Source organism: Rana temporaria, chromosome 1 (assembly GCF_905171775.1).
Source record: "Rana temporaria chromosome 1, aRanTem1.1, whole genome shotgun sequence".
In the NCBI taxonomy this organism is placed as follows: domain Eukaryota; kingdom Metazoa; phylum Chordata; class Amphibia; order Anura; family Ranidae; genus Rana; species Rana temporaria.
Window position 1 is genome coordinate 579,430,525 of NC_053489.1, and position 17,656 is coordinate 579,448,180.

The following is a 17,656-nucleotide window of genomic DNA, read 5'->3' on the forward strand; positions in this document are numbered from 1 at the left end:
GTCCCCCCTTCGTGCTGCTGCTTCCCCCTCCGTGCTCTGTGTCCCCCTCCATGTCCTCCTCCGCCCCCTCTGTCAGGATGGAGAGCGGCGGTAGGAGCCACTAAACCCGGCTCCTATCTTTTTTGAATGAACAGAGTCAGTGATGATCACTGACTCTGTCCATTCATATAACTGAGCATCGTAAACTGTGTTTACAATGCTTCAGTTTATGAATGGATAGGAGCCTCTGTCTCCTGTCCATTCATTTCCAGTGCAGCTGAGAAAGGGACTGGGGAATCTGTGTCCTTAGTCCCTTTCTCTGTCTTAAAGGGGAGATGTCAGAGGTCTGTTAAGACCCCTGATATCTCACCAAAGACCCCCAACAGGGCTGATTAAAAAAAAAAATTGCAATAAATATTTTTTTTAAAAAATAAATAAAAATAAAATGTAAATCATAATAATAAAAAAAAACACACTGACAATCCACTACCCCCCCCTAAAAAACAAACAAAAAAAATCACTGTAAAAAAAAAAATTGTAAAAAAAATAAATAAAAAAAATACTGTCACATGACATAAAAAAAAAGTAATCGGTATCGGCGAGTACTTGAAAAAAAAGTATCGGTACTTGTACTCGGTCTCAAAAAAGTGGTATCGGGACAACCCTAGTTATGAGACCCAAAGTACTGCAGATTCTGTGGGTGGGTCTGTTGTCTGGAGCTCGGTGGGTGGAGTCGTGATGTCAGTAGACTCCCTGCCCACCTCTACACTCCCCTTGTCAACATGAATTTTCTCCTATGTATTCCTTACACTTAGTTTATTTTATGATCGCTAACATCCAGTCAAAATACAGAAAAGTAACCACATGACTTCAGCAAAGGAATGGGGGTGGGAATTAAAAAATAATGCCTGTCTCAGGCTAGTGCATGAGATATGTAAATAACCTGTCACTCACAGCAAGGGGGAAGAACGGACAAAAGTTTTCTCCTGTTTGTCCATTTATCTCACTAAAAAAGAAAAAGAGGATTGCTCAGAGCTGGATTAACTCTTTGTGGCAAGACTGAGCACAGATGATAGGAAATCTTATACTCTACATTGTAACATCAAAAAAAAAATTGAGTTTACATCCACTTTAATAGTGTTTATTGCACAAAAAGCTATTTTGTGGCACATGGAGTTTGCTCCTGTTTGCTGGGTTATGCAGCATACATTTTATAAATTCAAACTTCTCATGCTCTTTTTATAGTTCAAAAACTTCAAACATAATTTGTTTGAAAGAACTGGCTGACTGTGCCTTGTGCAAACAATTTTGTTGAACTTGGGTTTTTAAACTCCATAAGCTGAAAGATTTAATTGTTTGAATGATTTTTCCACGGCTCACCCTTCTAAGGTATATTTAAAGTTCAAAATTTTGAAAATAATTGTATGTTTTGCAAATTCCTGATATAGCTTATATCAGCCAGTGTACAGTGCACCCGGAAAGTACTCACAGTGCTTCACTTTTTCCACATTTTGTTTCTGTATGTTACAGCCTTATTCCAAAATGGATTACATTTATTATTTTCCCTTAAAATTCTACAAACAATACCGCATAATAACAATGTGAAAGAAGTTTGTTTGAAATATTTGCAAATTTAGTAAAAAATAAATAAAAAATTACATGTACCGTATATAAGTATTCACAGTCTTTGCAATGACACCTAAAATTTAGCTCAGGTGCATCCTGTTTCCATTAATCATCCTTGAGATGTTTCTACAACTTGATTGGAGTCGACCTGTGGTAAATTCAGTTGATTGGACATGATTTGGAAAGGAACACACCTGTCTATATAAGGTCTCATGGTTCACAGTGCATGTCAGAGCACAAACCAAGCCATGAAGTCCAAGGAATTGTCTGTAGATCTCCAAGATAGGATTGTATCAAGGCACAGATCTGGGGAAGGGTACAGAAATATTTCTGCAGTATTGATGGTCCCAATGAGCACAGTGGCCTCCATCATCCATAAATAGAAGCAGTTTGGAACCACCAGGACTCTTCCTTAAGCGGGCCACCCAGCCAAACTGAGTGATTGGGGGAGAAGGGCCTTAGTAAGGGAGGTGATCAAGAACCCCATGGTCACTCTGACAGAGCTCCAGAATTTCTCCGTGGAGAGAGGAGAACCTTCCAAACAGTGCCGGCCCAAGACATTGTGCTGCCTGGTACCAAGAATTAAGTTCTGCCCCCCCCCCAAAAAAAATCACCCCCCAAAAAAGCACCCAAATCCATTATTTTATATCATGATAGCTAAAGTGGACCTGTCATGGCTCTATACATGTATAAAGAGGACATGTTATGGTTGTTTACATGTAAAGGAGTATGAAAAGGACCTGTTATGGCTCTATTTATGTAAGTAGGAGTATAAAGAGGACCTGTCATGGCTCTATACATGTATGAAGGAGTATAATGAGGACCTGTCATGGCTCCATGCATGTATAAAGGAGTATAAAGAGGACCTGTTATGGTTGTTTACATGTATAGGAGTATAAAAAGGACCTGTTATGGCTCTATACATGTAAAGGAGAATAAAGAGGACCTGTCATGGCTCTATAGAAAGGACCTGTCATGGCTCTATACATGTATATAGAAGTATAAAGAGGGCCTGTTATAGCTCTATACATGTATATAGGAGTATAAAAGGACCTGTGCGTGGCCAGCGGATGCAATGTCAGCCGGCCACCCACGATCGCTCCACAGAAAGCCAGAACGGGGATCTGTCAATGTAAACAGACAGATCCCCATTCTGACAGGGGAGGAGAGACAGATCTGCTGTTCCTAGTGATTAAGAACAGAGATCTCTCTCCTCCTCCAGTCAGTCCCATCCCCCCCAGTTAGAAACACCTACAAGAGAACACATTTAACCCCTTCCCTGACAATGACATTTACACAGTAATCAGTGCATTTTTATAGCACAGTTCGCTGTATAGATGTCAATGGTCCCAAAAATGTGTCAAAAATGTCTGATCTGTCCACCACAATGACGCAGTCTCGCTAAAAATAACTGCCATTACTAGTGAAAAAAATAATAAGAAAAGTACTTGAAGTGCATTATTTCTATTATTACATTGTTATATAAAAACAGAGGCTGCGGACATGACACAGGAGGGGGACAGAGGCTGCAGACATTACACAGGAGGGGGACAGAGGCTGCAGACATGACACAGGGGGGGGACAGAGGCTGCGGACATGACACAGGAGGGGGACAGAGGCTACAGACATTACACAGGAGGGGGACAGAGGCTGCAGACATGACACAGGAGGGGGACAGAGACTGCGGACATGACACAGGAAGGGGACAGAGGCTGCGGACATGACACAGGAGGGGGACAGAGGCTGTGGACATGACACAGGAGGGGGACAGAGGCATGCGGACATGACACAGGAGGGGGACAGAGGCTGTGGACATGACACAGGAGGGGGACAGAGGCTGTGGACATGACAAAGGAAGGGGACAGAGGCTGCGGATACGATATTGTCCTCCTCACCCCCTCACAGTGGCCTCCTCCTCTGTCCACCATCAGGGCAGCTCGGACCTATGGAGAGGTAAAAGGGGCACAGGAGGAGGACACAGCATACTGATAATGTGGAGGAGAAGATATATGATGGTGGACTGTGGACAGAGCACATCAGTCTCTGTCCCTCCCCTGCATGCCATGGCCGCTTCACCCTCCAGGCACCCAGTCCCAGTGCAGTCCTCCTCTCACTTCATATCCCCCCAGTTTTACTCCCCTCCTCCTCCTCCTCACCCCTGCTCGGCCAAGTCCTCCTATGGCGAGTGCACTATACGAGACACTGTTCCGATCGTCTATTCAAAAATGACGCCGAAGCTTTCCCGAGCCCCGGGCCGGCTTCGGAACGGCGTGACTTTCACGGACACCCCGATTCACTGACGGTTGGCAACACTGGCAGGAATTTGCCGACTCAGTGGATCTGGCGGAACGGGATGGCGGACCGCAATTTGCCGCCCCCCCCCCCCCCAAAAGTGCCGCCTGCTACATTGGTACCATCGGGTCCCATGATAGGGCCGGCCCTGCTTCCAAAAGAACAACCATCTCTGCAGCACTCCAATAATCAGGCCTGTATGGTAGAGTGGTCAGACGGAACACACTCCTCAGTAAAAGGCACATCATTGAGGTAAGAGTCCATGGAAAAATGACATGATGTACCATGGCACCTCATAATGTACAGCAACATAGCCTTGTGAAGCAAATCATTTCAGTAAAATGGCATATTGCAACACAGCACTTTAGAATATGTCAGTATGGCACCGTGGCACGTCAGTAATATGGTAAATAGCAGCATGGAACCTATGGCACTTTGAAATATGGCATATGGCAATAATGCTTCGGATAACAGAAGACATTGGTAACATTGTGCATCACAGTATGGCACCACAACAATTATGTGGTATAAGACACCACGTAACCTTTGAAGCTTAGTAAAATGGTGTATAGCAACAGAGCTTTGGTTAACGCCAGAGTTTGGTAGTATTGGGGAAGACTTGGGCCCCTTTCACATGTGCGGACCGTTCATCCGTTTTTTACAAGTCCGTTTAAGGACTTGTAATGCATTCCTATGGGATTGCAGACGTTAGCGAATGATGCATCCGCTAACGTCCGCAAAGATCCGCGTCCGTAAAGGTCCCTTTTTTCAGACGGAAGAAAACCCTATTTTTCTTCCGTCCATCGGATCGGATGAATACGGACAGACGGTCCGTATTCATCCGATTCCCCATAGGGGAGAGCGGAGGAAAGACAGGGCGGTCTCTGCACAGTGTGCGGGTACCGCCCTGTCCGCCGACAGCTCAGCGGGGATTATGGATGATCCCCGCTGAGCCGACGGACACACACGGAGCGGACACAAAAACGGTCCTCTCCGTGTGAAAGGACCCTTACTAAAACTGGAGCGTGCAATATCTGGTGCAGCTCTACATAGTAACCAATCAGCTTCCATGTTTTATAGTAAAAGCTAAATTGAACAAGCTAGACTTAGAAGCTGATTGGCTACCATGCGCAGCTGCACTGGATTCTGAGTGCACCAGTTTCAGTATATCTACACCATTGTGTATCACAGTATGGCACTACAGCCCTCAGAAATGTGGTAAATAGCACAATGGAACCAATGGCACTTAGTAATATGATATACTGTATAGCAATAAAGCCTTAGGTAACTGGATTCTACATGTAATTCTCTTGATCCCAATAATTTTACACAATAGTAGTAAATCTTTACAATCAACTGAAAATTATTTGATCACTATAAATTGTACTATTGTTAATTTTAAATTTACTTTGCTATAAGAATATCCTGGTTTTAATTTGTCAAAATTGTATTATTTTCTTTCTTTCACTCTTCTTGATGCCTTCCATCTTTTTTACACTGGTGTCATCTAGTGGCATATTGGTAGAATGACAGCGTTTGATGATCACTCCTTATTCTCCTTATTTTAAAAAGCTTGTATGGGTAAATGTGACAGTATTTTTAACACAGAAATATTTATTGTTAGTTGGACTATGTTGGTGTTGTAATTAAATCCTTAACATAATGCACACCTTACCTTACAATAGATATGTGCCTGTCGGTGACCCAATCCTCTCAGTAGGTCCATGCAGATCGTGTTCCTGCAAATATTTTTCACTGCATGCTAATGTTTTTTCCTATGACCATGAGTTGTTAGTCACGATCTGTTACCATAATGACACTTGGTATATTACTTGGTTAGTGACTATCAATCTCTGTTATTTTCATTTCCATCATGTCACCGCTGATAATCTTCGTCGGAAATGTGCTGTCATGTCATTCTAGTTTTGTTGCATAAACTTAAATAAAGAATTAAAAATAAACAAAAAACATAATGCACACCAAATTAGTAAATAGAGTCCACCTGTGTATAATTTAATCTCAATATAAATACAGCTATTCTGTGAAGCTCTCAGGCCCCGTACACACGACCGAGGAACTCGACGTGCCAAACACATCGAGTTCCTCGCCGAGTTCAGTGTGGAAGCCGCCGAGGAGCTCGGCGGGCCGACTTTCCTCATTGAACAACAAGGAAATAGAGAACATGTTCTCTTTTCGGCCCGACGAGTTCCTCGTCGGCTTCCTCGCTGAAAAGTGTACACACGACCGAGTTTCTCGGCAGAATCCAGCTCCGACCGAGTTTCTGGCTGAATTCTGCCGAGAAACTCGGTCGTGTGTACGGGGCCTCAGAGGTTTGTTAGAGAACCCTAGTGAACAAACAGCATCATTTAGGCCAAGGAACACACCAGACAGGGATAAAGTTGAGGAGAAGTTTAAAGCAGGGTTTGGTTATAAAAAAAAGTATCCCAAGCTTTGGACATCTCACAGAGCAATGTTCAATCCATCATCCGAAAATGGAAAGAGTATGGCACAACTGCAAACTAAACTGACATGCCGGGCAAGGAGAGCATTAATCAGAGAAGCAGACAAGAGGCCCATGGTAACTCTGGAGGAGCTGCAGAGATCCACAGCTCAGCTGGGAGAATCTGTCCACAGGACAATTATTAGTTGTGCACTCCACAAATCTGGCCTTTATGGAAGAGTGGCAAGAAGAAAGCCATTGTTGAAATAAAGCCATAAGAAGTCCTGTTTTGCAGTTTGCGAGAAGCCATGTGGGGGACACAGCAAACATGTGGAAGAAGGTGCTCTGGTCAGATTTTTTGGCCTAAAAGCAAAGCGCTATGTGTGGCGAAAAATTAACACTGGACATTACCCTGAACACACCATCCCCATTGTTGAAACATGGTGGTGGCAGCATCATGTTGTGGGGATGCTTTTCTTCAGCAGGGAGAGAAGCTGGTTAGAGTTGATGGGAAGATGGATGGAGCCAAATTCGGGGCAATTTTAGAAAAAAACTGCAGAAGACTTAAGACTGGGAGCGGAGGTTCACCTTCCAGCAGGAAAACAACCCCAAACATACAGCCAGAGCTACAATTGAATGGTTTAGATCAAAGCATATTCATGTGTTAGAATGGCCCAGTCAAAGTCCAGACCTAAATCCAATTGAGAATCTGTGGCAAGACTTGAAAATTGCTTTTCACAGATGCTCTCCATCCAATCTGACAGAACTTGAGCTAAGATGTGCAAAGCTGGTAGAGACATACCCAAAAACATTTTCAGCTGTAATTGCAGCGAAAGGTGGTTCTACAAAGTATTGACTCGGGGGGCTGAATATAACAGCATGCCACACTTTTCAGATATAACAAAAATTGAAAACCATTTATCATTTTCCTTCCACTTCACAATTATGTGTCATTTTTTTTCTGGTCTATCACATAAAATCCCAATAGAATACATTTACGTTTTTGTTTGTAACATGACAAAATGTGAACTATTTCAAGGGGTATGAATACTATTTTCTAGGCACTGTATAAGGCCAAGCTACCAGATTGTTCATGAGTAGGGATGAGCCGAACATACCCGGGTTCGGTTCGCACCAGAACGTTCGAACAGACCGCGGGTTTGTGCGAACATTTAGAACCCCATTGAAGTCTATGGGACTCGAACGTTCGAATTCAAAAACGCTCATTTTAAAGACCAATATTCAATTTAATGTTGGAAAACGTCTTTCAGAACCCGGGTCTTGCCCCAGATAACATGTATCAATGGAAAAAAAACTTTTAAAAACGGACGTTTTTTCCGGAGCAGCGATTTTAATGATGCTTAAAGTGAAAAAAAAAATCAAAAATTCCTTTAAATATCACACCTGCTGTGTGTCTATAGTAGTGGCACGTGTTTATAAATGTCCCTGCACAACATGAAATTATTATAAGAACAAAGTAATTTAATACTGCTTGCGCACGTGCTTATTTTAGAGGTGGTGGGGGGCCATTATTTTTTTGTGAAAGCAAAATTGTAGAAAAAAGGGCACCCCTCAAACATACTGTAATTGGAGCGCAACAAAAAGCCACGTGCAAAGTATTAAACAGCAAACGTGCAGTGACACCAACTGCGTTCAGGTGCTATGTAACAGCAAACGTGCAGTGACACCAACTGCGTTCAGGTGCTATGTAACAGCAAACGTGCAGTGACACCAACTGCGTTTAGGTGCTATGTAACAGCAAACGTGCAGTGACACCAACTGCGTTCAGGTGCTATGTAATAGCAAACGTGCAGTGACACCAACTGTGTTCAGGTGCTATGTAACAGCAAACGTGCAGTGACACCAACTGCGTTCAGGTGCTATGTAACAGCAAACGTGCAGTGACACAAAACTGCGTTCAGGTGCTATGTAACAGCAAACGTGCAGTGACACCAACTGGGTTTATGTGCTATTAAACAGCAAACGTGCAGTGACACCAACTGCGTTCAGGTGCTATTAAACAGCAAACATGCAGTGACACCAACTTCGTTCAGGTGCTATTAAACAGCAAATGTGCAGTGACACCAACTGCGTTCAGGTGCTATGTAACAGCAAACGTGCAGTGACACCAACTGCGTTTAGGTGCTATTAAACACCAAACGTGCAGTGACACCAACAGCGTTCAGGTGCTATGTAACAGCAAACGTGCAGTGACACCAACTGCGTTTAGGTGCTATGTAACAGCAAACGTGCAGTGACACCAACTGCGTTTAGGTGCTATGTAACAGCAAACGTGCAGTGACACCAACTGCGTTCAGGTGCTATGTAATAGCAAACGTGCAGTGACACCAACTGTGTTCAGGTGCTATGTAACAGCAAACGTGCAGTGACACCAACTGCGTTCAGGTGCTATTAAACAGCAAACGTGCAGTGACACCAACTTCGTTCAGGTGCTATTAAACAGCAAATGTGCAGTGACACCAACTGCGTTCAGGTGCTATGTAACAGCAAACGTACAGTGACACCAACTGCGTTTAGGTGCTATTAAACACCAAACGTGCAGTGAAACCAACAGCGTTCAGGTGCTATGTAACAGCACACGCGCAGTGACACCAACTGCGTTTAGGTGCTATTAAACAGCACACGCGCAGTTACAGCAAATGCATTAGGTACTATTAAACAGCACACGCGCAGTTACAGCAAATGCGTTAGGTGCTATTAAACAGCACACGCGCAGTTACAGCAAATGCGTTAGGTGCTATTAAACAGCACACGCGCAGTTACAGCGACTGCATTTCTGTGCAATTCAATAGCCCACTTGCATTAACAGCGACTGCGTTTCTGTGCAAATAAATAGCACACGTGCAGTAACAGGTAATGCGTGTATGTGCAATTAAATAGCACACGTACACTAACACGGAGTACTATGTTTAGGTACTATGTTTAAGCTAAACACTATGCAGGCAATACAACACGTTAGAGCATTGCATCAAGCACAATCTCCTGCCTGACAAATACTAATAGCAGATCTAGCTAAGCTATACAGTTTATAAATATATTTACAACTCCTAGGGATGTGAATATATTCTCTACAAACTGTAAATTTAACTATACTGACTAGCCTTCCTGCTCTATCTATCTATCTATCTATCTATCTATCTATCTATCTATCTATCTAGTAGAAAATACACTATGTCTCTATCTATCTCTCTCTCTCTAACTGTCTGACTGCTCTTCTCTGTAACAGAGCCGGAACACACTACACGAGGCCGCCTTGCAGGCTGCCTTTTATAGTGTGGGGCGTGTACTAAACCCCCTGAGCCATAATTGGCCAAAGCCACCCGGCTTTGGCCAATTATGGCTCTTCGTTTTTTGAGCACTGTGATTGGCCAAGCATGCGGGACATACAGCATGCTTGGCCAATCATCAGCGCTCAACGCCGCAGTGAATTATGGGACGTTTTGCGTCACTCGAATTTGGCGCGAATGACCCATTTTGTTCGAATTTCGTCGAACGATCGAACGACCGATGTTCGAGTCGAACATACGTTCATATCGAACGCAAAGCTCATCCCTATTCATGAGTTGAAGACCGGCTGAGGACCAGTGTGAGCCCCTACCACTGCAGGACATCTTGGCAGGAGATAGTATTTACAACCAAAACCACTTACAGGCACTTTTTTTTCATTTTTGTGAGGTCAGGCATTGTGTGATGTCCATGAGCCACAAGTTCCCATTGCAATTGCAAAGGGACAATTGGGACCCTAACATCAAATTATTATACATAGATATTATATAGCTAAGTAAGTAAGTAAAGAGACTAGGTGCGTAAAAAGAACATATCGTTATTTATGCATTGTAACAGTAGGTAAAAATAATCTTTATTTTAAGTAGTATGTAAATCCTATTGCATTCAAAATTCAGTAATCATAAAAATAAGGCAATTTATTTGTATTGTCAGTTTACTATGTCAAGTAATATTGAAGCCTTGCAATAATTGTTTAGGACAACAATTAGTGCAACCTCTCCCTGCGGATATTGCACACAGTTTAGGACATATGAACTGACATTATTGATTTTCATATAAAAAAAATCAATACAATGTGCATTAGTTTATAGTGAAAAAATAAAAAAAATACACAAACTGTAAAACACACTACATACAAATGTCAATAGTTATCCATTCACATTATTACAATGAAGATCTGAGGTTTCTGGATAAAACAAGAAGCACCACTGATGTTGTCTGAATTCTGATAGACAGGTTCTTTCAGTTAGAATCCTAATGGAGAAAAATGTATAGCAGTCAGGTATGAAGGACCATCATGGGTTGTAAATGACATGATCAATAGCATTAATAGGTAACATGTCTAACTCAGATGCAATGTGTGACAGTAATAATGGGCAGAAAGTCCCACGATATGGTTGCCATGTACATACCTCCCAACTTTTTTGAGATAGGAATGAGGGACACCTATCAGCAAAAGTATGCAGGCATAATACATACCCCCTGCCACTCCCCCTTAAAGGGGAATTGTACAAAAAACAAGATTGGTTAAACCCACAAGTGCTTTTTTACCACTAATATTCCTTTATATTGGCTTTTGGAATATACAAATGCCGCTATTTCGAAATCAGATGAAAGGTTTAGTGCTGAAAAACACTTTTATTCATCCAAATGAGGAGGAAAGAGGGACAGAGGGACATTGCTCCATATCAGGGACAGTCACTCCAAATCAGGGACAGTTGGGGGCTATGCATGTATGAGTGTTCATTTCATTCCTTTTATTCACTGTGTTATTGGTCCCATGAAGCTAATTTAAAAAATCCATTATTTTCTAAAAATATTATTGGACTTTTTAATATATATTATACCTCCATGAATAATACTTCAGCATCAAATCTAAACGAAGGTGACATTTTCCCTGGGCCAAGGAATGAAATTGCTGCATGTCTCTGGGGCATGCGGTGCAGACAATTTAACTAAAGTTGCCTGCAATACCTGCAGTAGATTTTTTTCCCCTTCACAGGTTTAAAGGAAACTTGTTACAGGGAATATATTGGACTGCCATTGCTGCCCTTCTTGTAAAAAAAAATGTTGCCTGGCTGTCTTTGGCTTAAAGCGGAGCTCCACCCTAAAGTGGAACTCCCACTGATCGGAACCCTCCCCCCCCTCCGGTGTCACATTTGACACCTTTCAGGGGGAGGGGGGTGCATATACCTGTCTAAACACGGGTATTTTCACCCACTTCCGGCCACACAGTTTCGGGTGACGTCACCTCCTGCCCCCCCCCTGTTGTGTTCTGGAAACACTCGGCTCCCAGAACACAGGGGGAGCCAATCGGCAGGCGCGACTCTCGTATGCGCCGTAGGGAACCGGGCAGTGAAGCCGGAGCGCTTCACTTCCTGGTTCCCTCACCCAGGATAGCGGGGGGCAGCAGAGTGACGAGCGATCGCTCGACCTTTGCTGCGGACGGCGCTGGACTCCAGGACAGGTAAGTGTCCTAATATTAAAAGTCAGCAGCTGCAGTATTTGTAGCTGTTGGCTTTTAATATTTTTTTTTCAGCGGACATCCGCTTTAATTATTTTTTGAATCACAATCCAGAACAAGAACATAGGCAGTGATGTCATAATGTGTCCTGATTTGCATACTAGTATTTCCAGAAGGCAGTCAGTGACAAAAGTCCAGGCAGATTACCTATACAAATTAAAGCAAAACGAAATGTAAAATTGCAAACAGGCAGGCTTTTTATTGCAGAAGACAAATGCAATGTCTCGTCTGCAATAAAGTACACTTAACTGCCAATGAGCAAACCTCTGCGGAATGTACGCGGAATGTACACTGTACGCTGTGCGTGCGGTGGTCAATTTTCATTCCGGCACATTAGCAGTGTGCCGGAATGACTGCACTCCCATGCATGCACAGGAGTGACGTCATCCCACACCGGCCCATCAGAACAGCTAAAGACCAGCAAGGGAAAAGGATGTAGACAGAAATAATGTAAATGGTAGGATTTACATAATTTGTGTCTACATTCTTTTCCCTTGTTGCCTAAAAAGTCCCTAATACTTACCTTGGGGAGTATTTGCTGCTCTTTTAGCACCCAGAAGAAGGATGCTGTCAATGGACCTTGTGAGAGTCAGACCGTTGAAGCTAAGGTAAGTATTTGTGCCTTTAGTTCCACTTTAACTAAAGCATTGTAAATATATGTTTATAATATCAAACTACGTAAAATTGTAGACTACCATATAACAAAACAAGGCAAAAGGCAACAGTGTAAAGCATACAGCCCACCCTTTATCCACAACCATAACTTCAAGAAAAAACATTATGTAAAGCAATTCATTAAATGCACCTAATAAATGATATAGCATAAAAGGTGTGAACAGTTTAAAACATAAAAAGAGATCAAAAGCCAAAATCGAAATGTTGTAAACTGTTAAACTGTAAACTAAGTTTTTTTTGTTTTTTTGTTGAAATGTTTTGTTTGTACCTGACCCAGCCAATGCCACTGTCTGATTATTGGTCAACTTACTTGGGGTTCCACTTCTTCGGGGGGAGGGGCTGCGGCTCCTGGATGCCTGAAGATGATGAATAATACATTGACATTGTTAACATTTTTGAAAATAGTATATTTAGACAATTTTATCAGTCAAAATGATTTCTGTTAAAAATTTAGAAACTTACCAAGCTACGTCCTGGACTGACTGATCGGGAGCGCAGGGGACTGGAGCTTCTGCTTCTGCTCTTGCGTGGGCTCCACTAAAAGGCAATTACATGCAAAATATGATGACACAAACATCTGAAATTAGGATGCCTAACCTATGACATAATGGGGTTTATTAACTAAAGCTGGAGGGTGCAAAATTTGGTGCAGCTCTTCAAAGAAACCAATCAGCTTCTAGTTTTTTTCATCAAAGTCTAATTAAAAAAGCTGAAATTAGAAGCTGATTGGCTGCCATGCAGAGCTGCACCAAATTTTGCACGCTCCAGTTTTAGTAAATCAACCTGAATGTATGTTGGGGCTTTGAGTGTGAGATGGAAACTTAAACACCAGGCGTATATAACAAGATATATTACAAAACACCCTTTAACCACTTGAGACCCGCGCTGTAGACGAAAGACGTCCACAGCGCAGCTCTCAAGTGTCGGGTGGACGTCCCTGGACGTCCTGCTATTTACATTCTGTGCCTGGCGTGTCACGTGATGCCGATGCGCGTGCCTGGCGGCTGCGATGTCCACCAGGTACCCGCGATCGGCAGTGACAGAGCAAGGATGTGGAGCTCTGTGTGTAAACACAGAACTCCACGTCCTGTCAGGGAGAGAGGAGACCGATGCTGTGTCCCTTGTACATAGGGACACAGATCGGTCACCTCTCCCAGTCCGTCCCCTCCCCCCACAGTAAGAATCACTCCCAGGGAATACATTTAACCCCTTCCTCGCCCCCTAGTGTTAACCCCTTCCCTGCCAGTCACATTTATACAGTTATCAGTGCATATTTATAGCACTGTTCGCTGTATAAATGTGAATGGTCCCAAAATAGTGTCAAAAGTGTCCGATATGTCTGCCGCAATATCGCAGGCCTGACAAAAATCGCAGATCGCCGCCAATAGTAGTAAAAAAAAAAAATCATAAATCTATCCCCCATTTTGTAGGTGCTATAACTTTTGCACAAACCAATCAATATACGCTTATTGCGATTTTTTTTTTTACCAAAAATATGTTGAAGAATAAGTTTCGGCCTAAACTGAGAAAAAAATATATATTTTTTTTTTAAAAAAATTGGGATATTACTATAACAAAAAGTAAAAAAATATTGTGTTTTTTTCGAAATTGTCTGTATTTTTTTGTTTATAGCGCAAAAAATTAAAACTGCAGAGTTTATCAAATACCACCAAAAGAAAGCACTATTTGTGGGAAAAAAATTATAAAAATATAATTTGGGTACAGTGTTGTATGACTGCGCTGAAAGCTGAATAATGGTCTGGGCAGGGAGGGGGTTTAAGTGCCCAGTAACAAAGTGGTTAAACTAGTTATGTATGTATTAAACAAAATCTTTGATATTTAAATATAACATACATGAATTTCTTTAAATTGCTTCCTAAAAGTTTGTGAGGATAAAACTAGGAGAGGAGGGGGAAGCATTGTGGGCCATTTGGGCTTTATTCCTTTGCATAGTGCTATCAACATAACATTGTGATCATGAAGGGATATCTGGGGATCAAGATGAGGTGTTGGAAGAGGCACAGATGCATCAAGTGATTTCCCCTATAGTCACCATTTGGGCTTTCTAGTTTAAGGGGCATATTTATAAAAGGGTAGTGTATGCCTTGGGCATCACTTTCCTGCCGTATTGTAACAGCAAATATAGCTATTCCATAGAACAAAGATTGGTGAGGCAGGTGGCGGGACACATAAATGTTTAGTCTTTCTTTTGCAGGTAATGCACAGTTTAGATTTTTTTAATGTTATGACAGGTTCTCTTTAAATATTTATTTGCAAAAGAAAGACTATACACAAGTGATGTTAACATAAGGAAATACAATTTTCTTAAACCATCATAGTTTTCTTACCAGGGCTCCTCTTTTGGTCACTGCCTCTCCCTTGACTATAGGAGCATCATTTTCCATCAGGGTTGGCCATACATGGTAAAACACTAGAGGTGCAGTAAACTCAGAATCATAGGTACGACGATATCTATACAAAAAGTAATAATAATTTTTACTTTAATACTGAAACACGAATCCCGGAGAATATGGCACACAACCATAAAAAAATGCCTAATGTTGTAACAGTAATCAGTAACTAAAGATGTATCTAAAGATTTACCTATTGATGAGCATAATTTTTTGAGAACTTGTTCAGCTTGGCAGTTTCAAAAGCAGTGAGCATCATTGCTTTATTATGTTTTTTTTTTGTTTTTTATAGCTCTACCATCAAACGTATTCAAGATATACAGGGGTCTTAATTCTACAGCATTGGAAATGTGGGTTTGGATAGATGTGGACCCATAGCAAAATCCTCCTGGCCTTTAGTCTTAACCAAGTGGAGGATCTTGCTAAACAGCTTCCTTTATAGCCCTATTTAGCAGTACGGCAAAAAAGGGACCAGTAATAGTTCCGTCACACAAAGCAACAATGAAAAAAACACAAGCACTTCTTAAGGAGGAATAATACATACATTTTTGGAAAACATATCTTGACTGTTACTTTTCTTAGGGGTTCTGTGTACTCATTATTACCGTAACAGAGACCCTTACTTTTCTGTGTGTTTCCAATACAAGCTTACCCCACTTTTAAGTACACAATGGGGTTTATTTACTAAAGCTGGAAAGTGCAAAATCAGGCTCACTTCGGCATAGAAACCAATGAGCTTCTAACTCCAGCTTGTTCAATTAAGCTTTTGTAATAAAACCTGTAAACTCATTGGTTTTTATGCAGCCTGATTTTGCACTTTCCAGCTTTAGTAAAAAAAAAACAATTGTGTACGTAAAAGTGGGGTATGCCTGTAGTGTGTTATGTCATCTATGGTCCCAGGGAAAGCCGCACTTTCCAGCTTTAGTAAATAAACCCCATTGTGTACTTAAAAGTGGGGTATGCCTGTAGTTATGTTATCTATGGTCTCAGGGAAAGCTGTGTGGTCTAGCTGTGTAGACTGTTGTTATACAGTATTATAGTCCAAGACCACAATCTACAGTATATTGTAATAAATAATTACAAAAGGAGGTTAGCCTCAACACACACTAGTTTAAAGGATAACTGCAATCTTACACACACACACGCTCTTTTATTATATTCTGCTTAACTGAACTTAATTAGCAAAGTAAACAATGTATAGCAATGACAAAGTGTCTCCTACTTGGTTTCACTAAAGAGTTCTCCGTCAACTGCAAAAGCAATGTCCAATGGGGCTTCAATAGTCTGCATTGCAAATGCCACACGACACACCTCCCGGATGAAGCTGCTGATTAGAATGAAGTCTACTTCTGGTGGGAAGGAGATTTTAGGATTTACATTCATTGCACTGATCACATCCTAAAAAAAAAAAAAAAAAAACACAATCATTATCATTGACATATCAGTATTAATGATCACATACATGGTCATTGTTTATACCAGGGGTCCCCAACCAGTGTCCCTGGTATGTGGCCTGCGGAGCCCTCTGATGTGGCCCATGACCTTCTGCACTGGGAAGCCTAGATCGCCGGTTGCTTAGCCACCATCCCACAGCATTAGTGTTTGTGAACGAAGCCGGCGGTAGAGGAAGCAAGAAGCTGCGGAGCAAATACCCATTAGGCAATGCTTTCTGTACAGCACCGGCTCTTGCCACAGGCGGAGTCTATGACAAAGTTCAGCTAACCTGCAGAAAAGCCACAGGTGCACTGCGCTGCACCCACGGTGTTAGTAAACCGCAGCGCAACAGTGTAAAAGCAGTCTTAGGCCCTTTTCACGTGATCAACCCGAACCAGTCAGACTCTCCATACACCTCTACAGAGCGGCAGATGTCAACAGACTTTTGTCCGTTTACGCCTCCCTACCTCCAATCCGATCCGCTAAACAAAAAACAGAAGGGGATTTGTCCCCTTCCATCTGGGTGTATCGGATCAGGGGGCCTATAGAGTAGCCGTGACCTTTGTTCCGCCCGATTGTGGCCCGCGACCGACTACCAAGTTGCTTAAGTGGCCCTCACTCTTCTAATGGTTGGGCAACCCTGGTTTATACAGTACCAAATTTACAATTCTGGAAAGCTAACTGTGCCTAAATCATATAGGATAACATTGATCAGGTCATTAAGGATGAAGCATATACACTGTAGGGGGGATAGGGACAGGACACAGGGGGTAGAGATGGAAGAGCTGCTCGCCCCAAAGTTACATGAGAGAAAGGGGTTCCCCTTTCCTGGGGACCTACATTGGGGATCTACATTGTACAATAACCCATAGTACTTTGAGATGTATATGTATTCATGTCTACTGCAACCAGGATTGTGATATTTACTTTTGTACTCTTCTTGTATATTTGTATATTTTCCACCATTATTCACTGTGACATCCGATATCATCAGCAAATAAATATAATTTTTTACTGAAACTATTTAATCTACTTTTTGATCCCGCTGCCTAAAAGCCCTACTGGGGAACCCCTTTCTCTCATGAAGCATATACACTTAACCATTTTTAGATGGGCACAATTTAGATGTATACAGGGCACAATTTTCACACAGTTTTTTCATTCTTGATGCTCTGTATATACATTTTTTGATTTATTATACAAATCAGTAAATTATCTTTTTAGTGTTCATCTGTAGATTAGGGAAAG

The 17,656-nt window shown here is 42.0% G+C and overlaps 1 protein-coding gene across 1 annotated transcript in view; it reads right to left on the minus strand.

Moving 5' to 3' along the window:
* Positions 1-10,184: 10,184 nt before the first annotated feature.
* Positions 10,185-17,656, minus strand: part of SPATA18 (spermatogenesis associated 18) — a 41,197-nt gene continuing 33,725 nt past the window's right edge. The window contains exons 9-13 of the mRNA XM_040334902.1: positions 16,197-16,372; positions 14,912-15,035; positions 13,026-13,100; positions 12,874-12,919; positions 10,185-10,618 (exon numbers count right to left, since the gene is read on the minus strand). Coding sequence (XP_040190836.1) covers positions 10,611-10,618; positions 12,874-12,919; positions 13,026-13,100; positions 14,912-15,035; positions 16,197-16,372 — 429 coding nt within the window. The 3' untranslated portion in view covers positions 10,185-10,610. The remainder of the gene's footprint in view (positions 10,619-12,873; positions 12,920-13,025; positions 13,101-14,911; positions 15,036-16,196; positions 16,373-17,656) is intronic.